The sequence below is a fragment of the Panthera leo genome, chromosome A2 (genome assembly GCF_018350215.1).
Source record: "Panthera leo isolate Ple1 chromosome A2, P.leo_Ple1_pat1.1, whole genome shotgun sequence".
Classification (NCBI taxonomy): Eukaryota; Metazoa; Chordata; class Mammalia; order Carnivora; family Felidae; genus Panthera; species Panthera leo.
Window position 1 is genome coordinate 8957828 of NC_056680.1, and position 24971 is coordinate 8982798.

A 24971-nucleotide genomic window follows, 5' to 3' on the forward strand; every position below is an offset into this window, starting at 1 on the left:
GCAAGGCTTTGCCCCTTAGTTTGGTCTAAGGCGGATGGGGATCTGCAACACTAAAGGCTCCCTTTTACTGAATTCAAGAGACCTGTAATTACATTCTGGAGAACACACTACACGTGTGTGTTAGGACATTTAATCTTAGTCATTCCCTTTCACCTTTCCATTTCACTGGGAAGAAAGGGGAGAGGCTCCAGGTACCAAGAAACGTACGCTGTTAATGCTTACCTACTTCCCTACTCCGCCAATGATTTCCTGAGTCCTGTGCATCCCTACTTCTAAAGCGTCCCAGGCAAGCCCCTCCACGTCTTTACTGCCAAAGCCGAGGATACAGGAGGCTGGACGGAGACCAAGTGTTTCACAAGAAACTGATCTTTACTCAACAAAGTTCTACACAAGTGGAATCTCACGCCACCTCGGCGCCAATCCCCAGCACGGCACAGTAACAAATGGACAGACCCTGGAGCCCGTAGGAGGAGGAGGGGGAGGGGGAAGGAGGGATGTGGAAAACAGAGGAACTGCAGATCGAGGCCAGTCAGGGTCTGCAGCCCTGGGCAGGGAAGAAGGTTGAGAAGCTGAAACTTCGTTGTGCAAAAATCAACCAAAAATAAATTAAAAAATTAAATAGTTTTCTTAAAAAAAAAAAAAAAAGAAGAAGAAGAAGAAAGAAAACTAGAACCAGGCTCCCTTTCCTGAATGGCTGGAGCCCCCCATCCTGGGTGGAGAAGGGGTTACCAATCCCAGCAGCCAGCCGCTCCACCCACAACCCCCAAGGCCCAGTAGAGGATGCCCCAAAAAACTGGATTACCAGAAAATTCAATGGTACCTAATTTTTTTTTCCTTTTTTTTTTTTTTTTTTTTTAAACAAATGGCTTCCAGAGACCTGTTGGGAGTCTGACAGGGTAAGGAAGCCAGCTGAGTTTATGGAATGTGCACCATGTACCCCTTGGAATCGAGGCAGGGCCCGACCCTGTCTGGGAGAAGACACAAGGCTGTAACGGGGCCGGGTCCAGGGCCCTGCGGGGATGAATGGAACAAGTCCCAGGATGTAGGAATCCAGTCAAAGCCCCACAAAAGGACCCCCAGAAAAGCAAAAAGTAAGGGAGGAGAAAAAGGAAAACATTAAGGGGGCTGCAGGGCCCGGTTCAGTTCTGAGGCCAAGTGAGAAGTGACCACACCCCCCTCGCCCCTCTAGGAGTGCCGCCCACACTGTGACTGCATCTCCAACCATTCCCAGAAGGTTCCCTAGAATCACTGCCCCTATCTGGTGGGGTCCTGTAGCCCGCTGGGAGCCATGAAGACAGGAAGCCCCAGGGACAGAGAGAGTGGGGTCGCGGGTGTACCACCTTCTCCTCCTCCAAAGCCCTTCATTTGCTTCTTGCTGGCAAAGCCTGAACGTTCATCCTCTGTCCCCACCAATTAAATGCCCTGGCCCCAGCCCTCGTGTTAAAACTCAGGCTGGAACCTGAGAGGAGGGCTCTTAAGAAGCACAGAGAAACAGACTGCCCTTGAAACGCACTTGCTTATGGAGAGACGCAGGGAGTAGAGGTCAGCAGCTCTGGCTGCCCCCGGCCCTCTTCAGGAAAAAGGTCCTGGCCCAGCGTCTTCAAAAGTCACTGGAGCACAGTGGGGGGAGAAAGGGCAACCTCTGGCCAGCCTCGGCCACTCCGGCAGTCCCCACTCTTCCAGCTGGGACACAACAAGGAGGGGGACGTACGGGCTGTGGATGCCACAGAGCCGGCAGGAAGTGTGCGGAGCAGGTCCGAAGCGTGCGCGAGCTGACTCGGGCGGCCTGAAGACAGCCGTCCTCTTCCCCGCCCCAGGGTCCCGGCGGAGGCCCCCCAACCCACCCAGCCCTCCCCAGTCACCAATTCCGGCAAAACAGCAGAAGCTTCTTAAACTCTAGATGCAGGTTACACGGAAGGCCTTACGGGTTAACTCAGGGGTTCACTAATTCTACTGTCTCCATGCAGTCGGGGAAATGGTGGGGCGGCTGGCCCAGCCCGGCTGGCTGCAGCGCCGCACATGCGTGTGGCCACGTGTGTACATGTGAGTGTACGTGTCTCTACAAGGACCCCCCTCCCCGCCTGCTTTCCCCTCGCCTCATCCTAAGCCGGATTCGGTCGGCCGTGTTGAATCTTCCCTCCCACGAGGCTGGCCCAGGTGGGCTGCCCGAGGTGACCCCGATTGAGCAAAGGGCCCTTGCTGCCAAGAAGTCCCACCCCCCTCCCCTGTTTGTAGGATGAGTGTGGAGACCCCACCCACTCGCCCGCTGGCCGGCAGGCCACACACACCCATGGCAGGTAGGTGGACGGGGAAGGCGTCTGGATTTGGGTCCCGCTCACTCCTCCCTAACCCCCCTCGACCAGGGCACGGCGACTTCCGGACGCAGCGTGCTCCCCAGCAACCCCTCCAACGACGCAGACAGAAACCTGTGGGGAGAGGCGGGGGTCAGGGCCTGCACCCCTCCGCCCCCCTACAACAGCCACAGCGCCCCCACGGGCAGCCTCCTCACCTGGCGGTCGCGAGGCTCATCTAGACCCCATAGAAGGCGGCCAGCCTCTCCTTGAGCAGAGGCGGGAACTGCTCAGAAAACTGCTGCCAGTTCTCCTCCCCGACTTGGTCTTTGAAGCCGTGGAGAATCTGCGGGGAGGCCGGGGGGCAGGGGGGTGAGGGGTGCCCCAGGCCAGAGCGAGAGGAGCTCGGCCTCCCTCCCCCCGAGGCCCTCCCGGCTGCCGACTCCCAGGGATCCAGCAGGGCCACGCGGGAGCTCACCTTATAAAACATGTCCCGAAGGTCATCCTTCGGGCTCACCCAGGAAGCCACGGCGTCGCAGAAGAAAATAAAGTCCTGAAACACGACAGGTCCCGTGTGAGGGGCCGCCGGGCCCGGCCCCCGCGCCTTCCCTCCAGGCCCAGCTGCCCCAACCTGCACGACGCCCCCGGGGTTGACGCCTATCATCATGCAGATGCCTCGGAAGGCCGAGTCCTTCTCCTCGTTGTCCCTGATGTTCCTGAGGGACGTGCACCTGTGGGGGAGGTGAGCAGCAGGCAGTGAGCCGGCAGGGCTGGGGCAGGATGGGCATCTGTGGTGGGGGGGGGCAGGGGGCGGGGGGGTCAGTGGGGAGCGGCAGGTCAGCGGGTGGTGGGGCCGGGGTGCGCTGTGTTTCTACGCAGGGTGGCGGGAGCGAGGGTTCGGCGGGCGATGGGCCGGGACGCGTGCACTTAGGGGCGGGCCTGCCACCCCCCCCACCCCCCCCGCCCTGCCGCCCGGCCCACCGTACGCAGGCCCCACGCAGGGGGGCACACACCAAGGCCGGATGAACTGCTGCAGCATGGGTGCCACCTCCTGTGGGCACACGTAGCCCAGGCGGCCGATGGTGATGGCTGGAATGGCAGAGGGACTCGTCAGGCGACCTGCAACCCCGAGCGGCCCCGGGACGGTACGTGGCGGGGCCTCTGGCACGAGGCACCAGCCCCGCCCCATGGGCCCCAAGGGAACAGGCCCAACCGGGGTCTCCCCCGAGGCCCACATCTCTCTCGGGGCTCTCCTCAGAACCCCCTTCCACGTCTTCCCAGAAACCTTCCCCGCTTCTTTCCCAAGGTCTCTTCGGCACTACCCTCCCGGCTGGGAACCCCATCCAGGTAAGGGGACGGCAACAGCTCAGGCCTGGTGCCCACCTGTGTTTTCCAGCAGCGTCTTGGGGGTGTTGGGCCGGTTGATGATCTCCACCAGGTTGTTGAGGACCATCTGCACGTAGGGCTGCATCTCTGCCCCTGGGGGACCGGTCAGTCAGAGCCCCGCACAGCCCAGACCACCCATGCTGACCTCAGCTGCATCTACACACTGACCCCCTGCAACCGCTGAGGGAACGGAGAACATTCTCCAGCTGGTCCCCGGCTCAGGACCCGTGGCCAACCAGGGGCAGACCCAAGCCTTGCAAACGCCAGAAGCTTCCTTGGAGTCACAGCTCCAACACCGGGGCGAGACCGCATTACCCAGATTCCCTGTGGGGGTAGGTGGGGAGGGAGAAAGCCGCCAAAGTCTCCCAACCAATCCCAGTGGGCCAACTGCGTGGGGCCGGGAGGTCGCCAAAAGTCCAGTCAGAACAGGCCGCCTGTCCCGCCTCTTTAGGAAGACCAATCACAGACGGCCTTTCAGCCATTTGGGAGTCTCCCGGCGGAAACCACTCAGAGAGGTCTTCTTGCCAGACCAACTGCGGCAATCCTCAAGGAGCACCGGGGCTCTCTCCCCAGGGGCCTGGCAGGCACGGCCAGGGGTCTGCCCTCAACAGGGAACAGACCGATGTGGGTGACAGCGCGGGGCCCGTCAACTTGCAGCACACTCACCCATCTGCATGCAGATCTCGCCGATGGCCCAGGTGGCATTGTTGCAGACAGAGATGAACTCAGGGTTCAGGTTGGTGCCCAGGATGGGCATGAACTCGGCTGGTGGGGAGAAAGAAGAGTGCTGGGCAGGGGGGCCAGCCAGGGTGAGCTCCCGGGCCTGGCCCGGGCAGACCCCATCAGACAGTACGAATACATCCCGATTTGGTCATTGTCCTCCCAGGGTCGTTTCTCCATCACTCGAGGCCAGGGCTGGGGGTCACAGGGGTGACGAGATGGGCATCATACCGATACAGGGCTTGACGTGGATGAAGCAGGCTTTGGTGAGATCTCCCAGGAGGGCGAAGGAACTCTGCCGGACCTCAGGCATGGAGTCCTGGGGGGTCAGAGCAGGGCTGGCGTGGCAAGATGCCCCTCCCCCCAACCAGCAGGGGTCCCAAACTAATCCCTCCCAGCAGGCCAGCTAGAGGAGCAGCCCCGGGAGAACGGCCTGACCCTGCCACTTCCCGTCGTGGAAGCTCAAGGCCCCATCACGGGCACTCGGGGCCCGTGAACTGCAGGGCTTTGCTCACGGTACCGCTATAGGAAGGGGCAGGGGTTAACTGCTGCCCGTCCGGAGACCCTGGGGGTGTGCACATACGTCAAGTGGGAGGGGCTTATGCTTTCCTATTTCCTCTTTCTACCTTTGTTTTTGTTAGGAATCTCTATGCCCAACATGGGGCTGGAACTCACGACCCCGAGATCAAGAGTCACATGCTCCCCGGACTGAGCCAGCTGGGAGCTCCTTGTTTTTCAACAAGATTTTACTCATGTCTTCTTTGAATCACTTTTTAAAATAAGCACAAGCTTTTTTTTCCTACGGGTCCCTTTCTCCTGTTGTCCGCGGGGCACACCCCGGGCCGCAAGTCAGGCTTGCGAGGGGCCCGCCCACCTGCATGCACTGGAAGAGCAGCGTCATGATGTTGCTGCGGGCCACCAGCTGTTCCACGTGGCCGCCCAGGCCCTCGGCCAGGCCGCTGAGCAGGTCCAGTGCCACGATCATGAAGTCCTTGTCGGGGGCCTCATACTGTTCAGGGTGCTGGGTGTACATCTGGGCACAGATGGGGCAGGCGGGTAAGGGGAGCGGGCCCGGGCTGGGGCAGCCGCAGGGCGGGGCAGGGGTGGTGCGATGCTCACCATGGCCTGGGCCAGGGTCTTCTGCACCAGGGTGACGCAGCGCTGGTAGACTGGCTCGCAGTAGGGCAGGAAGCCGCTCTGCAAGGCGGTGGCCACCGATGACAGGCACTGGTCGGGCGGAAGGCAGGAGAGGTGAACTCAGGAAGGATGGGGCAGGGCTTTGGGAGAGGGCCTGGAGCCCACCCACCTCTAGCAGAGGGAAGAGGTCCTTGTCTTCGTCCTTGAGCTCGTTCCACTTCTGGATCAGCGGAGGCATCAGCTTCTGGATGTATTCCTGAAAAGGAAGCGTGAAGTTGGGGCCCCCGCACGGGGGTGGCAGCCTGGAACCCGCAGGGCTCTTCGTGACTCAGAGGCACCTATCGCCTGAGTGATGAGGTCTGGGCTCCTTGCTGTGGCTCATGGGGCCCTACAGGGCCTTGCCATCCAGCCAGACCCCCAGGCCCTTCTCGTCCCTAGCCCCGGCCTCCCCTCTCCGCCCCCCTCGGAGCCCAGGTCGGCGCCTCCTGGTTCCCGCAGGCCCCTGAGTTTCCCCAGCACAGCACTTGCCACACTGTCGCATAACCGTTTCCCCCGCTAGACCGGGAGCAGGGCGAGGGCGGGAGCAGGGTCCGTCTGTCTGCCTCTCGAGGTCACGGCCATGTGCGTGCGACACGAGGTTGCCGCCAGGTCACTGGACGCAAAGGGGCGTGAGGATCAAGAGAGGGAGATGCCGTGGGGCCTCACCGGCTGGTTGAGGTGGTGGCCCACAGAGTCAGCCAGGGTGCCGATGGCGTCGTAGAGGATGAGCAGGTTCTTGTGCTGGTACTTGCCGAAGGCGAAGACGAGGGTGTCGAGGATGTAGCTGAGGTAGGGCACCAGCTCTGTGCAGGCCTCCTCCTCCAGGGTGGCGAAGGCACTGGAGTGGGGAAGGGGTTTAGGGGGGCGGCCGCAGGCGGGGCTGGGCCCTGGGTGGGGTTGTGGGGAGGGCATGCACCCGGGATCAGCCAGTACGAATACGTGAGAGATCAGCGTGACGTCAAGGGTCAGGAGTATCATCACTTCCCAGGAGGCAGCCAGTGGGGCAGGGGTGGGGGCTGTGGGGCCAGGGCTTGAGGGTCACCTGCAGGCCGCCTCCTGCACCCTCTTGTTGCCATCCAGGATGCGCTTGAGCAGCTCTGTCATCAGAGGCTTGAGGTGCATGTCAGGTGGCTGACTGACCACCCAGTGGGCATAGCGGCTCAGCGTCCAGCAGGCAATGGAGCGGACCAGGGCCTTCTTGTCCGACAGGCACTGGATGAGGTGCGGGATCAGCTCGGGCAGGTAGGGCACCATGCCCTGCATGCAGCCTGCAAGCAGCAGCACAAGGGCAAGCCTGAGCCCAGCTGGGCCTGGCCACACCTCACCCTCTGCACAGAGCTCAGTGGCACCTGCCATGGGGGAGGGGGACACTGAGGCTGGGAGGTTGAACCACAGACACGATGGATCCAGTCACAGAAATGGTGAAAGGCAAAGCCGCGATGGGAAGCAGCGTCAGGACAAGCCTTTCCCCTCCACTGGCTCTACCCCGTGACAGTCACTCATTAATTCACAGATGGCCGGGCAGCACGGTGACCAAAATGGTCGGGAAGTAATTTTCCTTTTTCGACCTGCACTCTACGCCCGACGTGGGGCTCGAACTCACGAGCCCAAAATCAAGAGCTACACGCTCCACTGAATAAGCCAGCCAGGCACCCCAAGTACTTTTCTTTTGAAACATTTCTGGGGTATTTGTGCTTTTTCTATTTTTCACATTTTCTTAAAAAGAAAAAAAGCCACACATGAATCTCTTGTTCGGAGAACACAGATAACAGCACGCCATCTAATGATCCAAGACCCAAGAACTATTTTAACCAGTTACGGGTCAATCCCTCGAGATCCTTTTCCGCTAAAAGCTAGGACGCCTGACATAACCCGTTAATTCACGTTCCCGTGCTAACGTAACGTACGTTGGGCCGGTTATGTGAGGAAATCTTTCTTTAGATAAACTTTAAACACACGGCTCCTGTTGTCGCGTCTGAACTTTTTATGAGAGGCCTGGAGGCTGAGGCGGGCACTGGTGACACCTATAACTCAAGCTGTACGTCCCACCGGGACGAAGGAGCGCAAAAGGCGCGAAAAGGACAGAGGTCTGCGTAAACACCACCGGTGGACTCTTCCTATTCACAGGCCAGCCTGGGAGCTGGTGGCAGGCTAAAGCCCAGCCGCGCCCTGGGTGACCGGGGAAACGGCGTAAATCTCCCCGCACCCCAGTTTCTTCATCTATGCGCCCCACCTCATCGGGCTTGCGCTGAGCCCGGGGGACCGGGCTGCCAGCCGTGGGGCAAGCGTTGCAGGCTGCCTGTCGCTTTTCCGACCGTAACCGTGCCGACAGCCTCGCAGAACCGCTGTCTGTGAGAATTCAAGGGGGGGGGGTGTGCACTGTGGGGTTTGGGGGTTCCATTCAGGCCCACGGGCCGTGGGGAAGACTCACATCCCAGAGCTGTCTGGAGGGCGCAGGGCAGGCCTCAGAGAGAACCTGGGGGTGGCGTCGCCCGTGCTGTGCGGCCACACCCCGGACACAGCCCTGCCTGGGCCGCCCCGTCCCGTCCCGCACCAGTGAGGGGCTCAGGGGCCAGGCCCCTACCAGGCCGGCGGGGCACTCACCCTCCGCGATGGCGCCCAGCACCAGGATGCCCGACTCTTTGACCACCCACTCAGGGTGGAAAAGGAGCCCCTTGAGCAGGGGGAGAAGGTGGGGTAGCAGCTCCTCCCGGAAGACGTTGGCCAGGACGTCCAGTGCAGCTGCCGAGCACTTCCCTGGGACGGGAGGGGTGGGGGAGGGGGGCAGAAGCAGGGAGGCTCTTTGGGCGGCTGCCAGCCTCCTGGGCCGTATCCCCAGGATCAGAGATCGTGATTAGAGTCGTCACGATCTGCTCTGAGGAGGCCCCTCATCACCTCCCGAGAGGCAGCCCCTGGGCTTCCTGCCCCCGACCCCCCAGGCCCCACAGGCCAGGCCACGCACTCAGATTCCAGTCGGACAAAGCATCGTCGTCGTCATCGTCCTCTGCGTCCTCCGAGCCATCAGGCCGCTCGGCCTCATGGGGGAGCGTCACTGTGCGCGACTTATGGAAACGTGGCTTGATGTCCTGCTCGCTGTCGGGGACCGCCTCGTCCTCTTCCACGTCCCCCTGTGGAAGGCCGGACAGATCACTAAGCACCACCAGGGCCCGCAGCCCCAACGCCCCAGCCCTCACCTGCCTGTTCACGCCCGGCGGTCGGCCCAGACTGACCTTGAGCAGAATGATGTCGATTTCTGAGTACTTCATCCCGTTTACCAGGATGGGGATCAACCTGTGGGGAGAGAGGCTGTTCACTGGGATGGGACGCAGGGGTCCCCAGGAGGGCTCACAGCCTGGGCAAAAGGGAAGCAACAAGGAGCCAAGGGGCAGTGTATGGAACTTAGGGCTATTATCCCAACCTAGTCAACCATGGTCACTGGGACAGAGCTGACATGACTCCTGGCTCCCCACGAGGGCTCTTGACCCAGACCTGGCCACTCAATGAAGTCCAGACCCCTGAAAACGCCAGAGAGCTTCAAACGGTGGCCGAACCCTAGCATGCTGTAAGGCAAGGACATGAGGCCCTTCCCTGGGACGGGCCAGATTAGAGAAGAAACAGGCAGGGCAGCCAGGCGCCCTCAGCTGGTGCCCACGCACCTCAGGAGAAAATGATTCATGACTCGGGGATAGGCGAGTGATCCAAGTTGGCCAAGGAAGGTGAGCCCTAGGACTTTTGCTGGAGATACTGGTTGAGAGAGAATTTCTTTATTCTGAGGTTCCTAAGCTTGAAGGTAAGCAGAAGACCACAGCACTACCATGAGGGAAGGTCGTGCCTGAGGACAAAGCCAACACAGGAGTAGGTCTGAGACTACACAGACATCTTTGACATCCTTTGAGCACCTGGATCCAGCTATGCCTGCAGCCTCTGCTGATTTTTCATTTCTTTCACCTATAATTTACCGCATTTAAAAAAAATTTTTTTTTTTTAACATTCATTTTTGAGAGACAGAGAGAGACAGAGCATGAGTCGGGGAGGGGCAGAGAGAGAGGGAGACACAGAATCCGAAGCAGGCTCCAGGCTCCGAACCGACAGCACAGAGCCCGACGCAGGGCTCAAACTCACAGAGTGTGAGATCATGACCTGAGCTGAAGTCGGACGCTTAACCCACTGAGCCACCCAGGAGCCCCCACGTGTTTAAGTCATTAGAAATTATCTTCTTATCGCCTGCCAACCAGAAACGCACAGGGATCGAAAGTAAGCGGAGACAGAGAACACAGACCGAGACTAACACAGGAGACAACCAGAGGGAAGGCAGAGTACAGCGAGGGGTGGGGGCCGAGGTGGGACAGAGGGCAGCGGTGGCACTCACTGGACCAGGTGGGAGGCCAGGACTTCCTTGCAGATGGGCTGCTCGGCCAGCGTCAGCCAGAACTCACAGGCCTCCAGGGCCACGTTCTCATCGTGGTCCTGGGTCCTCTGCAGCATGTACTAGGGCAGGGTGGGAAAAAGGCTAAGGCCTGGTCCAGCCCGGGGCGACTCCCCACCGGCCGCCCACCCCACAGCACGCCCGGGCTAGCCATGCACACCTGGATGATGCTGTGCATGTGGGGGATGAGCCTGTCGATCCGCACTTCCAGCAGCATCACCAGGGCACGGCACACGTTCTTCCGCACCTCGGGGTCGTCGTCCACGGCCAGGGCGAACAGGTGCTGCAGGGAGGGTGGGATCAGCTGCAGCCGGGCCCTCGGCCCTCGCCCTGCTCACCCTCAGCCCGGCAGCCCACCTCGATGAAGGTGTCGATGTTGTCCATCAGCGCCTGGGCCCGGTCCATGATGAACTGGTTCACACAGGCTATGGCATGGGACCTGGCAGGGAGGGGGGCACGTGGGTCGGCCCTGACTCCGCCCCCGCCCAGCCCCTCCGCACACCCCCGCCCCCACCCTGGGAAGCCACACCCACCGGATCTTCGGGCTGCAGTGCTTGAAGAACTGTAAGAACTTGGGGATCATGATGTTGAGGGGCCGGTTGAGGGCATCGCTGTCCAGGAGCTCGGATGAGTCTTCGCAGATCTTCTGCAGGGCTCCGAAGGCCCCCTGGGTGGAGAGGAGCGGGCAGACGGATGTGAACCCCAGCCCGGCTCCCCGGCTCCCGGCCAGGCGGGCCACAGCCGCTCACCTACCTCACAAGTGTTGTAATCCTCCGAGTTGAGCAGGTTGCACAGCTGGGGCAGCAGCTCGGGCCACATCTGCAGCTCGCCCTTGGAAGCGATGGTGGTGATGAGAATGCCTGGGGCAGCCGGGAAAGGACGCCGCCTCAGGCTGGGTGCGGGCCTGCCGCGCACTCGCTCCGCTGGCTCACAGGCTGTCCGCGCGCGGTCCCCCAGAAGCCCTACACGCTCCTTTCGAGATCCTCGGGGCCCTACCGTAAGCCAGCTGTTGCAGGCCCAGGGAAGCAGCACAGAGCTACATACAAAAGCCCTGCCCTTGGGAGCAGACTGCCTAGTGAGAGAGGCTCCGAGGTAAAAATAAATCAGCAAAAGAACTGGGAGGCTAGATGCCAAAAGCTAAGGGGGGGAAAGAAAGCAGAGAAGATGGCCGGCAAGGGCTGAGAGTGAGGGCAGCAATTTTTTTAACGTTTTTTTTTTTTTTTTAATTTTTAGAGGGGCGCCTGGGTGGCTCAGTCGGTTAAGCGTCCGACTTCGGCTCAGGTCGTGATCTCGCGGTCCGTGAGTTCGAGCCCCGCGTCGGGCTCTGTGCTGACCGCTCGGAGCCTGGAGCCTGTTTCGGATTCTGTGTCTCCCTCTCTCTCTGCCCCTCCCCCGTTCATGCTCTGTCTCTCTGTGTCTCAAAAATAAATAAACATTAAAAAAAAATCTTTTTTTAATTTTTATAAAGTTTATTTAGTTTTTGAGTAACTCTACACCCAAGGTGGGGCTGGAACTTACGACTCCGAGGTCAAGAGTCGCATGCTCTTCTGACGGACCCAGCCAGGAGCCTCAAGAACAGCAATTTAAAAACGGGTGGCCAGAGCAGGCCTTGCCCAGGTGACGCTTAGCTCTCTGAGCAAAGACCTGAAGGAGATGAGGGGATGCTGTCCAACTCCCTGGGGAAAGGGCATCCCGGGCAGGTGCAAAGGCAGGCTGGGTGTGCTCAGAGACAGGTGAGGAGCCAGAGGGGCTGAGCAGGGGGTGGTGAGGGTGGGGAGCAGGTGGAGGCGAGGGCTGAGAGGTGACAGAGGCAGGTTGTGCAGGACCACGTAGCCTTGGGGAGGCCTCGTACTGCTGATTCGAAACCCAAGTGTGAAGTGCAGGGCAGGGCCGTGAGACGGTCTGGTGGCTGAGCCGAATACGGCCGAAGGGAACACAGGTGAGGGTGACGTAGACATAGGATTTAAAGCCAGGAGGTGGCAGTGTTTCCCCAGCAGGGTGAAGCTGTCACTGCCATCACTCTAGATGACTCTGGCTCCTGCTTCTGCTGGAAAAGGGGTGACCTGCGGTGGGTAGGCTCTGAGGACTCGGGAGAGCAGTTCCAGCCCTGTCCCTGTCTGTGCGAACTTGGCCACGTGTCCTAACCCCTCTGTGACTCAAAAGGGGGGGGAAAAACCCACTATGGGTCCCTAGGGATGTTGGAAGCTTCAATGCCTTAATTCAAACACTAAGAGCAGAACCTGGCTATCTAGTGAACTCGGGAAGTCCAGATCCTTCTACTGGTCTCACAGTGGGTATCGTCGGGGCTGAGGGTCACTTAACAGAGGACGCAGGCCCCAAGATCAGCACTTCTGGCAGGCCCAGTATCTATTCCAACTTAATACTATTTTTGTGTCTTTGTTGCATGTTTTTAAGGTTACCTGCTCTTTATGGCAAACAAACATCTTTTCATTTAAAAGCTATCTACAACTTTAGGGGGGGCCTGGGTGTCTTAGTCAGCTAAGCATCCGACTTTGGCTCAGGTCATGATCTCACGGTGCACAAGTTCGAGCCCTGAATTCGGGCTTTGTGCTATCAGCACCGAGCCCCCTTGGGATCCTCTGTCCCTCTCTCTCTCTGCCCCTCCCCTGATCATTCTCTCTCTCTCTCTCTCTCTCTCTCTCTCTCTCAAACTAAACAAGTAAACTTAAAAAAAAAAGCTAGATACAACTTTCTTCTAAAAGCAACGTTAAAAAGCTGACAATTTAAAGAATACCAACATAAATCCATTGGGGGTCAAGTACAGCTCAGTAAAGGTGGGGAAAAAAAAAAAGCAAGCCGGTAACAAAGTGTTGAGTTGGTGTTTATCAGTAGTGAAAAAGCTTGGGGTAAAACAGCTAGAGAATTCTCCGTCGTCCTTCCCTTAACTTGTTCAGGCAGCCCTCCGAGAGCCAGGAAGGCTCCAACACAAAACTAACTCCCGTGTCATCTCATTACTGGGGAGAAATAGCCGGAGACGCCCAACTCCTCAGGACAGGGAGGCCTCGGGTTCTAACGTGCTACACCCTCAGGGCCTAAACACTGAGTGATGGCCTCAAAAGAAAGAATGGCTATTTCGGGGGGAGTGGTTCAGAGCACAGACCTGCACTGGCCACTTCTGAGCTCTGCCACTTACCGGGTAAGTCCCTTAACATCTCTGTGCCTCAGTTTTCTCATCTGTAAGATGGCAATCGTAACGGAACTACCAACCACGGTACTGGAGCCTTCAGTGAACTGATACTCTTAACAGGCTAAAAAGCTCCTTAGCTGAGAGCGAGAACTCAGGGGTCCTCACTGGCCGATTCCCACTACCCGCTCTCACCTATGGTGGCTCGGATGAGTGAGGAGGCATCGCCAATGTTGTTGAGACACTCCTGTTTGATGAAGTCGGCCACGGGTGGCGGAAAGCTCTGGTAATGTGCCTTCACGTTGTTCTTGAGGATGAGACCGCTGAGGGACCGAGTCGGCTCGTCTGGGGAAAGAGGGCCGAGGGTCAGGGGACCACAGGGGAAGAAGCGGGGTCCGGCTGGAGTGGAGGGGCGCTGAGGACATACCTTCCGACTTGAGTCTGGTCAGGACAAAGATCAGGTAGTTGTTGAAGTCGGGAAACTGGTTCAGTTGTTTGAGTTTCTGCCAGGCTGTTAAGGGACTTGGGAGACAAGGGCCTTCCCCTGGTGGGTCCCCTCACTGTCCTGTGGCTGAAAGTCCCTCTGCCCACTGGGATGAGGTGGCTAGCTCCTGGAACCCCACCTGTCAAGCTCCATGCCAGAATAACACAGCACTTCAGGCACCTGAAACTCATCCAGGTGGTGGGGGAGCATGGCTGAGCCCCTCTGTCTGAAGGAGGCGGCTGCTACTCAGTCCTGCTCGCCACCAGTCCCACGTCGCCTGCTTTTTTAAAAAAAGAAGGGAAGTCATATTTTCAAGTGAAACTTGCTGATGGTTTAAGTATCTTAACCTTTAAGTCAGAGTATTTCAAACCTCGATTGAAAAAAATTAATCCTGACGGTGAAACTAACCAAACGGCCCAGTGCCAGTGAAAGGTGTTCCTCCTCCCCCTCCCCCACAGGGCCACATTTTCTCTGCACGTGGGACCCAAGGGGTCGGATCCCTGCCTCTCTGCCAATTGTAGCTCCTGACAGAACAAGAGTCTGGGGATTAGGGAGCGGGCCCCTTCCTCTGGCCTTCAGGGGCTGCAGATGTCTGCCCAGTTCCCCCTGGGCCCGGAAGGAAGGAAGGAAGGATACATCCTGCACGATGCGCTGCGTGGCTGTGTTTGGCGACTGCGAGTCTTTGAGCAGCTGCAGGACCTGCTGCAGGCCCTGCTCATCTGGCTGCCAGTCCATGGCGCGAGGTGAGCTGCGGGGGTAGGGGCCAGGGTCAGCGCTGGGTCCCAGGGGCCCCGTGTGAGCCCCGGGCTGAGCCGCCGTGGAGGTGGCCGCAGCGGCAGCACGACGGGAGCGCCCTCGGCGGACAGGCGGGGGTCGCCCGATCCACACCAGCCCAAGTGCGGGGTCCCGCCAGCTGCGCCATCCACGTCCGCGCAGTCTCGGGCTAGGGAGCGCAGGCGAGGGGATATGGAAGCGGGCCACGGGAGGCGGTGGCGGGGCCCCGGCGGGGCCTCATCAGGCCCAGCGCGGCGCCTTCGGCCCAGGGCAGCCCATGCTGCCTCCGCCGGCTGCGGGCCCTACGGCTTCCGCCAGCCTCACGGCCGTTAGGCAAGGCCCCAGCCACCTCTCCATCCAGCGGCCCTGCCCCAGACCGCGACAGCGCCCCGGCCCCTGCGGTCTCCCTGGTCCAGGCACGGTCCCCAAAGAACCCTCTTCTTCCGAAATCCAGCCCTCACGCTCCGCCAGATCCCAGCCGCCTCCTCCGCCTTGGTCTGGTCCCTGAGCCTCCCCAGATGCACGGCCTCAAGGTGCTCCAATCGTCCCGATCCCTGCCACCCCCTCTAATCTGTCCCTCCAAACTGAGCCGGATGCCAGACTCTCCTCTTTTTGGCCTAGCCAGACTCCATCCATAGATTCCCCTTCATCGGGCCCGAAGCAATCCCCAGACAGGTCCGAGTTCCCTCTCGGAAAGACAGCCAGCCAAGCCCGCCCACCCCACGAAAGATGACCCCTGGACGGGTCCCCGTCGCTTTCCCCAATCAGGTCTGGCCAAGTCTTTCCCCCCTCCCGCCCCCTGCCCCAGTCAGCATTAACTCCTGCTGACGGATCTCTGCTGTTTCCCCCAATCAAGTTCAGCCAAGCCCCCCACCACCTCGAGCCGGAAACCCACTTCGTCCGATCTCTGCAGCTTCCCCCAGTTAGGCCTGGCCGCCAACACCGCCCGGAGCCTTCCCCCCAACGGATCCTAGCGACGCCTCGAAGTCAGACCCAGCAAAGCCCTCTAGAACGAAGTCTGACGCCCCTCCCTGTCACGGTCCAAGAAGACCCCCCAACTTTTCACCGAGGCCTCCCGCAACCAGACCCAGCCAAAGCTCCACCAAAATAGCCCCCACACACACACCCGATCCTCGCGATGTTCCCCAATCAGGCCCTAAGCAGTCCCCAGACGCTTCCCCCAGATCCCCTCCAGCCCGACCCCAGCCGCCCCACTGGCCCGATTCTCGAGGCACCAGAGTCTGGCCGGGCTCCGAGGCCCCACCCCCTAAGCCCGGCTCGGTTTCCCCCTCCCCCGCCCCGGCCCGTTCTCGCTGCCTCGAGAATGGGGCCCAAACCAGGTTCTCGGCCTTTCCCAGTCAGGCGCGGTCCCGACGGCCGGGCCGCGCGCGGCGCAGACCCGGACCCCGGCGGGGGTCAACGCAAGCCCGGGCCGAGCCCGTCAAGCTTCGGGTAAGGCCCACTTACCGGGCCCCGGGTGGCAGCAGCGGCGCCTTGCGCTGCGGCTTCTCCTGAGACTCGCGCGGAAGGAGGGAGCCAAAGAGAGGGAATAAAAAAAAAAAAAAAAAAAAAAGAAAAAAGAAAAAAAAAAAAAAACGCGGCCGTGGATGGGCCGCGGCGGCTTCCGTACACCGTTCAAACTGGCCCAGCTGAACCAATGGGGAGAGGCAGTCATAACACGTGGCCTGGCTCCGGGGAGAACCGGTCCCCGCCGAGACCAGGTCACGTGACAGGAGAGTAGGCGGCTCTCCTGGCCTCTCTGGCCGTTAGGTCTTCCCAGCGTCTCGTTTTCTCAGCGTGTCTCACGGCCGCCTGACAGCGGCTCTTTGCTGGGAGCGGAGTTTGGTGGCGCGTGGGGACTTCAGGTGTTTGGTGGACCCGGTAACCTCTCGGCCACAGCTAGTTGCGCCTGTCCCCCCACTCCTCCGGGAATCGAACTGTGTCTTTCTCCTCGCATCCAGAGGATGCTCCTGGGAGGAGCACAGTAAGCGCCCTCGTGGAAAGACCAGAGAAGACTTAGCCTAGGGTGGATTTTAGACCCCAGAGACAAAGGAAGGAAAGCCGGACGAAGGGAGCGGAGCACCTTTGCGTTCCTGAAGAAGCCTCTGCCACATTTTGTGTTATTTGCTTTCCAGTACCGTTTCATACTTTTTATGCGGATCTGAGAAAAACCCACATGAATATGAAATTCTAAATGAAATTAATAAACGCTGAAGCAAAAGGCCTAAGTTGAATAGGGTGAAAGAGCCCAGTAAATTTAGGCAAGGTCAGGGTCATGATGAAAGGCATCTTCGTAATCCTTTCGCCACCTGAGGACAAAGTAGGGCACCCCTTTTAAGAGCAGAGCAGGATAGTAGGGAGGAGCTGGAGACCCTGGAGCGCCTGTTTCCCTCTTCCTAGCCAGGCCAATAACAAGGTGGGCAACCTCCTGCCGCTTTGAGCCTTGGTTTCCCCACTTGTCAAATGGGTATAAGAACAGTTTGCTGGGTTGGAGATCATCACGTTAAGCATTACCAGGCCTGCCGTAAACTGTCTTTAAAAACGTGGCTTTTACCCGCCCCCCACCCCCCCCCACCCCCCAGACCTCAAGGCCGTCCTTTCACTGTATTCAGCCACACCCTAAACCAATATTTACTGAATTGACTTAATCAACTAGGCCTCTAATCCCAAAGGGCAAGCCAGCACTGCCTCAAGAACTTTTTGGTTTCAGGGCAGGCAGGTCAGTTTTTGCCCCAACCTGGAGGAAGGAGGCACGTTTCTCAGCCCACTTTCCATTAGCAAAGTCAGCCCCCCTCCGTTCATTCATGAAAAACAGGTGCCGAAGACCTCTCCACTGGGGCCTCCCAGGTTTCAGAAGGATCTGATGGCGCCGAACGCCACTCAGTCGGGGAAGACTCCCTACAGGAGCAACCCAGTTTCCCACCTTTGCTGTACCGAAACCCGGCTGGAGAGACACGTGCGGAAACCCGCCGCCTACGCATGCGCAATGGCCTTCCCTCGCTTGCCCCGAGGCCCCAGAACTACAAATCCCGTCTCACCGCGCGCCCGCGTTGCCGCGCTTACGGACTCTGGCTGTGACTCAAAACCCGGGGGTCTGGAACCCCCCCCCCCCCGGAGGTGGGCATTGAGCAGAAGGAAGAGTGACATTGAGGGGCTGGGACGGGAAGTTTCGGGAACGGGTGTGGGAGTTTTCTGTTCAGGGTTGGGGATTGCTCCAGATAAGGGTCAGGTGGGGAGAGAGTTGGAGATGGGCGAGAAAATTTAATGCTCACCTTCTTTTAATATGTCAAGTTTCAAAAAGAAAATTATAAGTCAAGATCCCATTGGTCCCGCGCCAAGCCTTGGGGGAGAGGAGAGTTGGGCAGAATAAAGTGACCCACCCTGCTTTTGTGGTCCAAGGTATCGGCCCTTGTGTGATCATGGAAGTCTTTCTTCCTCTCCCCATCTAGTGGATTTGAGTACTGAATCCAGACTTTTTCCCTCCTTTTTTAAGGGAGGCTCCATGCCCAAAGTGGGGCTTAAACTCACAACCCTAAGATCAAGAGTCACACACTACTGAATGAGCCAGTCAGGTGCCCTCATTTCACTATTTCTTAAGACCTACCCTACTGCCTGTCAGGCAATTTCCTAATGTAATTCTCACAACAGCCCTGTACACAGCAAACTTACTTCAACTAGAAATTTACTTCAGCTAGAAACAGTGCAAAAAAGAAACTCAAGGAGCTGGTGCTCCACTGTTAATCTGAAATGGGAGACAAAGGCCTCTCCGTTTACAACAGTGTCTCTGCTTGAGCATCTCTTCACGCTGCTCCCACGTTTAAAGGTCACCATACGTCCCCCAACCCAAGCCAACTGCTTCACCCAGAGAATAATGACAGCTGTTTCAAACAATGTCAGGGTTAATGTTGACTTCATCAATATTGCCCTTGCTTTAGAACTTGACTCTGGGGCGCCTGGGTGGTGCGGTCTGTTAAGCGACAGATTCTTGATCTCAGCTCAGGTCATGATCTCACAGTTGGTGAGTACCGGGTTCTGGGCTGATGGTGCAAAGCCTGCTTGGGATTCTGTCTCTCCTCTCTGCCCCTCCCCTGCTTGTGCTCGCGCCCACGCTCTCTCTCTCTCCAAATAAATAAACTTAAAAAAAGAAAAAAGACCTTGACACTGCCGATGTTTCTGTATTTTACCCCTATTTTATAGATGAAAAACTTGAACGACAGAAAGGCTAAGTGACTTACCCAAGATCACACAACCAACAGGCATCAGAATAGTTTGAAGCCACGACCGTGTGACTCACCAAACCCTGAATTTGATTCTCCTTCCCCTTCAGGCTTTCCCCAGGTCACGACTGGTGAATGCAGTGAAGGGGGATGCTGGGACTCCCATCAGCTCCTCCTGCCTCCTGACACTCCAGAAAAGAGGCTGAGCTGCTGCAGGGGCGACCTACTTCTCCCACTTGTGTTTCTTTTTAAAGATCCAGCGGCTGCTGGTGCCTTTGAGGGAGGAGGTAAGGGTGGCGCCATCGGCCTTCTATGTCCCCTCCCCCAACACTACATCCCCGAGGCCGAAGTTACACCTGGGCCAGCTCACCATCCCAAAAAACAGGAGGGAGAGACCTTTGAGCCAATGTGGAAGATAAACCGGACAAGCCTTGCAGCAGGAAGTTAGCAGGAAGCGAGAGGGGCAGGTCTCCTTGTCCGAAGCCCGCTACTGCTCTTCTCTTTGAGGAGCCAGGGGTGCTCTCAGCTGGGTGTCTTTGCACCTACTGTTCCTTTGGCCTCGAACACTTCCGAGGATCTTCACTGCTCTCAGAATTTGGGGCAAATGTTAACCTTCTCGGGGCCATCCCTGACCAACTGAAACTTGCCATCTCTCCCACGCTCATCTCTGCCCCCCTTTCATACACCCCCCCACCCCCATAGAACGTATAACCTTCCGATGTGTGATGTGTTCTGTATTCTATTTTGTTTCTTGTTTCCTCATCTAGAATGTTAGCTCCACTAAAACAAGGAGTCTTGCCTGTCTGGGTGCTCCGTGTCTGGAAGGCCCACCCCATCCCCCACAGGCTGGATCTGTCAGTCTGAGGCCAGGTGGATACCACCTCAGCCTTCGTCCCTCTGCCTACACAGGTCCCAGGCACCAGGTGGCCCTCACGATCTGCCATCACCTTCCAAGTCGTGGTCCTCCTGACGGAAGGGGGATGGGAGCCTGAATCTGGGATGGGGAGGAGTGCCAGCTGCTCGGCATTCCTGCACGGGAAGGCCTGGGAGGTGGGCCCAAGGCTGGGGGGGACCCAGATGTCACTCCAGGTCTAGGAGACTCCAGAAGGGATCATCAGGAGGCACGGGCGTCTTAAAGCGTTTGTGGGTTCACTGGAGAACAGGCAGCCAGGCAGCTTCCAGGAGGGCACAGAAGTACAAGGAGCACTAAAAGGACACGAGGGGAGTCAGGCTTCCTTTAGGACACTCCATCCCCTGACATGTCAACAGTCATGTTCTGCAAGGTGGCATCTGTGCTGCTGATCACATATACGTAAGGGTGGGGTCGACCCAGCCTCCCTGGGAGGGCTGCAGGGAGCTGGCAGGACAGAGCAGCCCCGCCAGAGTCCAGATCCTAGCCCTGCTCACTTCCTCAACCCCCAACCGTCCACCTCTTCCCCTCCCCGGGTCCCGGCCCAGCCTCATCTCTGGGTTCTGCCCCAGGGCCCTCTTCAGTCTGTTCTCCACACAGAAGCCAAAAGGGGCCGGGGCACCTGGGTGGCTCAGTCGGTTGAGCGGCCGACTTCGGCTCAGGTCATGATCTTGCAGTCCGTGAGTTCGAGCCCCGCGTCGGGCTCTCAGAGCCTGGAGCCTGTTTCAGATTCTGTCTCCCTCTCTCTGACCCTCCCCCGTTCATGCTCTGTCTTAAAAACAAATAAACGTTAAAAAAAAAAAAAAAAAAAAACTTAAAAAAAGGGGCCTATTAAATATAACCTGTGGCTCCCAGGCTCATACTGCCCCCCCCTCCCCCAAGGCTTCTTCTAAGCATGAAGTCCCAAATCCTGACCCTAGCACACAAGGCTCTGTATATAATCCACACACCCTCCTCACTTTAGGCTCAGTCATACGGGCCACCTTGAAGCTCCCCACAAAGGCCCCATGTTCTCCCACCTGTTTTCACACTGGCTATTCCCTCCACCTGCTTCCTCACTTCCCTCAGGACTCAGATCAGATGTCAAGGGAAACGGACACCCTCCCCCTAGCCTCCACCCTGTACTTCTTCCCAGTCACCTCCCAAAATGGCTTCCCCCTTTTGGTCTGTGTGTGTTTCCTTCCAGAAGGGCCGGAAGTGTACATGGTCTGTTCCATTCAGTGCTGTGGCCCCAGGTCCCAGAAAACCCTGGGGCACACAGTAGGCACTCATTAAGTGTCTGCTGAATGAACAAACTGACAGCTGTGGCCCAGCCAGATAGGGCTAGGATATGATCCTGAACATGAGGAGCAACAGTGGGGGCTCTGTCAGGGGTAGGGGGAAACGGGTCCCGAGGAGAGTCCAGGCCAACAGGAGAGGATGCCCTCCTGTCTTCCCCGTGCTCCCCAACAGTCCCCTCACCAAGCCAGACCCAGGACCTGGTGCAGGACTAGGCCGTGGCGGGGAGGGGAGGCTTAGGGTGGAAAGAACAAAGAAGGCAGACCAAGCACACAGCTCCGGCACTAAGTCAAGTTCTTTACTTCCCAGAAGTGATGGCTAAGGGGGGGGTGGGCTGGGGGGGGGTGGGATGGGGAGGAAGACAGAAAAAGCCAGAGAGAGCGAGGAGGTAGGAGGAGAGGGGACAGTAAACCACTGTTCTATGAAGTCTCAGGAGGCAAGTGCTCAAGGTAAAAAAGAGTCCTGGAGAATCGTCCGCGGCTGCGGGAAGCATCTCGATTTCCTTCTGTGTAGAAGTCCTTGGGGAGGGGAAAGGCTGCCGCCGCTGCCGCTGCATTAAATAGTTATGTACATCGCAGAGAGTCCCAGGCCGTAGGCAGGCGGGGGAAGGGGGTCATTTCACCAGGGGCCGAGTCTTATCATCATCGCCGCACTGATGGGCTTTGTACTTTTTCACCTCTGCCATGTACTTGGCCCACGCATCACCTTTACTTGTTAATACCTGCGGGTGGGGGGCACACAGGGGTTGCAAGGGGATACCGAGGAGGCCAGGGACAGGGGGTCAGGACTGTCCTGAGACAGCTGACACCCACCTTCCCCCAAGTCACCCTCAAGGTCCTGGGTTTGAGGTAAAGATATGCAGACTCAAGTTATCTGGGGATCCTGTTGAAAGCCCTCCTCCTCGCACCCGCACCCAGCACACCCACCCAAGGCCCCCAGGTGCTAGACAGAGAGGGAAAGGGCTCAGCAGCCAGGCACCGAGGCTGGAAGGGAAAGGCACGGTGAGTGGTGCCCCCCACCCCGCTCCCCCCCCCCCCCCGCCCCCAGCCTGCTCACCTCATCCTCCGTCTTCTGCTTCTTGGCTACTATTCCCGTCTTGAGGGCTAGTTTGTTCCCGCCTCTGCGCTTGCCCACCTGGGTGAAGGGACAGAAGACTGCAACGGTTACAGGAGTCGGGCCCGCCCTTGGCGGCGCTGAGGCCCACTACACCTTCCTAGCCCGGCCCGGTGGCCCGTCCCGACGCCGCGCCCAGCTCCGCCAGCCGGCCGACCTGCGCAGCAATCAGAGAGGAGCACACGCGACTCTTAGCGCCTGCCCTGGGCCCGTGATGCCCTGGCAGTCCTGGGCCCCTGGGCTGCCCTCCCTGAAAGCGAGAAGAAGCCCCACATCAGTGGGGACAGGCTGTCCTCACTCTCCCTCCGGAAGCTTCCCCCTCCCCTAGCAGGGACCACACAGTCAGCAACAGCTCCCTTTACTGAGCACTCACTGTATGCTAAGCTCTGTGCCAAGTACTTGGGATGTGTCATCCTTCACTTTCACAGCGGCCCTAAGGCGAAGGTCACAACCATCCCCACTTCACAGATAAGGAAACGTCTTTAAGGAGAGGGCCCTACCCTAGGTCCTGCTGGCAGCAAACAACGGCACCGGATTCGGGGTGAGATGGGTCCAAGTCACAGAGCAACATCCTTCACCGCCGAGCGACAGCGTCTCCCCCGCACCTCAGCTGGCCCCTTTAAGAGCGCCCCTCCGCGAATAAAGGCAAAAGGCAGTGACAACCACTGTTCCTGTCACTTAACAAAGGGGTACTCAGCCTCCACCGACCCTAGGAACCTAGCTCTCAACACTTCCCCTCCAACAGAAGTCTCCCTCTAGAGCTCATCCTGGCCCTCCACCTGCTCCCACTGACGGCACTTCCTGTGCCCTCGGGCGGCAAACGGGTTTCACACACATCATCCCCTCTCCACCCCTCAACCAGGCATCAAGTGACCTGTGCTGCTGGGACTAGTCCCATGCACTTTTCACAAACGAACAAACTGAGGCTCGGAGAGGTTAGATCACCTGCCCCAAACGGCACTGTTAGATCCAAAACTTGACCTCCAGTCTGTTACTCTCAAGCCAACATTTTTTCCTCCACACCACACAGACCTCATCTCTGAACAAATGAATACCCAGGCTGTGGATTAGCTGCTTCTTTTTCATTCTTCTTTTTGCTGTTGTTGTTATTAAAGAAACTTGGTTTTTTTTTTTGTTTTTTTTTTTTTTTTTTTTAAACAGGCTCCATGCCCAAGGTCGGGCTTGAACTCTAGACCCTGAGATCAAGAGTCGCGTGGCCTACCAACTGAGCCAGAGAGGAGCCCCCAGGGACTGGATCTTAATATCAGAAACAAAGCAAGCTCAGAGATGACCATCAATATAGCTGCCATATATTTAGCCTAGAGTTTCTCAACCTCACACTGGTGACATTTTGAGCTGGGATCATTTTTGCTTGGGGTCAGGGGGCTATCCTGTGCACTGTAGGATTTGAGCAGCAGCTCTAGCCCCTACTCACAGATGTCAACAGCACCCCTCCCCCAGTTCTGACAACCCAAAATTTCTCCAGACTGCCAAATTGTGGGGGTGGAGGGTAGGGTGGGGTGGGGTGTTCATTCCCAATTGAGAATCACTGGTGGTTTAACCCTTCCTATAAAACAAACCCGGCACTAACCTCCCGGATGGCCTCACGGAACCCCCACCACGTCAGAAAATGCAACGATATCCGTTTTTGTAAATAGGAAATTTAAGGATAGGCCAGCCCAGATACTCCAGGAAAGCAACGATCTTGTCATGTTCAACACGGCATATCCAGCACCCAGCACAATGCTCAGCATAAGGTAAGGTGCTCAATAAATGGACAGTGGGCGAATGAAACTCAGGGAAATAGAGCAAATTTCCTAAGGTCACACAGTAAGCGTTCTGAGAGTCTCTAATCCACACAGCTCAGATTCCAGATTTGAATTTGCCCCCCCTTCCCCATAGTGGAAGATGGTCCCATTATCCAAGTTCAAGTACCACTCAAATAGGAATCCCGGGATCCTGATTTCCCTCTCCACGGAGCGCTGTTTCGAATGCAATGCCCTGGTTCCCGGCCCCCGCGGGCGGGCTCCGGGGGTCCCCACCCCCGCCCCCCAAACCTCTCGTCGAGAATCCAGTTTCCGGATCCTTAGCGGGCGACCCGAACAGCCCCCTCATCTGGGCTGGAGGGTGGACCCCGATCCCGATCCCCTTTCTCGGGCCCCGAATCCCTCTGCCAAGGCAGGCCCTGGCGCCCGCCCCCACCCCCGCGGCTCCTTACGAAGCTGAGCGTGGGGCCCGGGCCGCCCTTCCTCTTCAGATCCCCAGGGCCCGCGGCGGCGGCGGCGGCAGGCTGGTCGGGTCGCGGCGGGCCCGGGGGCGGCTCCTCCTGCCGCTGCCGCTGCTCCTCCTCCATCTTCCGCTTGAACAGCTCCAGGAAGCTGCCGTCGTTGGCGAACAAGTTCACACCGCCCGACACCGGGCTAGAACCCGCGCCCGACGCTTCCTCGTCCCCGCTCTCGGGCGACGTCCCGGGCCCAGACTCAGCCCATCGGCTCCCGACGCCGCCGCCGCCCGCGGGGCCCGGCGCCTCCCGGCCCGGAGGCTCCGCCCGTCTCCCTCGGGCAGCCATTTTGTCGCCAGGTGCCGCGCAAAGGACTCCGGGAAGGCGGCTCCGGCCAGGCGCTTGGCGCCCGACTTGCCCCGTCCCAGGCAATGCATGCCGGGAAGAGCGGTCTGGCCCTCAAGCGTCCGCAGTGGGGGCGGAGTATGTGGGGCGGGGCGAATAAGGGGTAAAACCAGAAGCGACGAGCCCGCCCAGCCACGCGGGTTCTCATAATCCAGCTAGGTTTGGGCAGGCATTACGCATAGTCTCCCGGGGAATGGAGCCATTGTCTGAGACTGGGGCTGTAGCTGGCTCTCCGGAGTGAAGTTCCCGCTTGAAACTGGGGGCACATTAGCTTTCCGGGGCTAAGATCCCCTTCTGGCACCAGGGATAATCTCTCTGAGGGAAGGGACCCCATCAGAGACTGTGTACCCAACTGACACCTCGGAACCGAGGTCCCTATCTCGGTCTAGAGGACATATCTAGCCTGACCCCCGCCCCCGACTAGA

General features: G+C 58.5%; 2 protein-coding genes and 1 non-coding gene across 11 annotated transcripts; all 3 read right to left on the reverse strand.

Annotated features, from left to right (window-relative positions):
* Positions 1–348: 348 nt before the first annotated feature.
* TNPO2 (transportin 2) lies at positions 349–19284 on the reverse strand. 8 transcript variants are annotated; one of them, XM_042928534.1, is made up of 25 exons: positions 19016–19284; positions 14265–14376; positions 13572–13647; positions 13340–13489; positions 10753–10859; positions 10533–10666; positions 10357–10438; positions 10160–10282; positions 9943–10061; positions 8804–8864; positions 8536–8701; positions 8178–8330; positions 6616–6841; positions 6240–6411; positions 5704–5790; positions 5517–5624; positions 5272–5430; positions 4629–4716; positions 4344–4442; positions 3675–3770; positions 3305–3410; positions 2923–3022; positions 2770–2844; positions 2510–2637; positions 349–2426 (listed from the first exon to the last, which is right to left on the reverse strand). In XM_042928534.1, the coding sequence occupies exons 2-24, from the start codon at positions 14361–14363 to the stop codon at positions 2530–2532; spliced, it is 2694 nt and encodes an 897-aa protein (XP_042784468.1). In that variant the 5' UTR covers positions 14364–14376; positions 19016–19284; the 3' UTR covers positions 349–2426; positions 2510–2529. The 8 variants fall into 8 exon arrangements, with proteins under 8 accessions (XP_042784468.1, XP_042784471.1, XP_042784472.1 ...); XM_042928537.1 differs by having other exon boundaries at positions 3305–3380; positions 19016–19150; XM_042928538.1 differs by lacking the exon at positions 19016–19284 and adding an exon at positions 15870–15942 and having other exon boundaries at positions 2536–2637; positions 3305–3380.
* Positions 6491–6560, reverse strand: LOC122214699. Its single transcript, XR_006200074.1, has one exon. It is a non-coding gene; the product is annotated as a small nucleolar RNA SNORD41 (small nucleolar RNA).
* Positions 19285–21084: 1800 nt separating the features above from the next.
* Positions 21085–24680, reverse strand: TRIR (telomerase RNA component interacting RNase). Of its 2 annotated transcripts, XM_042928541.1 has the most exons (3): positions 24139–24580; positions 21864–21941; positions 21085–21528 (listed from the first exon to the last, which is right to left on the reverse strand). In XM_042928541.1, the coding sequence occupies exons 1-3, from the start codon at positions 24487–24489 to the stop codon at positions 21421–21423; spliced, it is 537 nt and encodes a 178-aa protein (XP_042784475.1). In that variant the 5' UTR covers positions 24490–24580; the 3' UTR covers positions 21085–21420. The 2 variants fall into 2 exon arrangements, with proteins under 2 accessions (XP_042784475.1, XP_042784476.1); XM_042928542.1 differs by lacking the exon at positions 21085–21528 and having other exon boundaries at positions 21865–21941; positions 24162–24680.
* Positions 24681–24971: the final 291 nt, after the last annotated feature.

Excerpts from the sequence above, each read along its gene's own strand:
- TNPO2 (XM_042928538.1), bottom strand. The coding sequence starts at position 14,363 with ATGGACTGGCAGCCAGATGAGCAGGGCCTGCAGCAGGTCCTGCAGCTG. Across the intron at positions 13,490-13,571 it reads GACCAGACTCAAGTCGGAAG|ACGAGCCGACTCGGTCCCTC; the intron begins GTATGTCCTCAG and ends CTCTTTCCCCAG. Across the intron at positions 5,431-5,516 it reads AGACCCTGGCCCAGGCCATG|ATGTACACCCAGCACCCTGA; the intron begins GTGAGCATCGCA and ends ATCTGTGCCCAG.
- TRIR (XM_042928541.1), bottom strand. The coding sequence starts at position 24,489 with ATGGCTGCCCGAGGGAGACGGGCGGAGCCTCCGGGCCGGGAGGCGCCG. Across the intron at positions 21,942-24,138 it reads CGGGCCCCACGCTCAGCTTC|GTGGGCAAGCGCAGAGGCGG; the intron begins GTAAGGAGCCGC and ends CCCTTCACCCAG. Across the intron at positions 21,529-21,863 it reads AGCAGAAGACGGAGGATGAG|GTATTAACAAGTAAAGGTGA; the intron begins GTGAGCAGGCTG and ends CCCCACCCGCAG.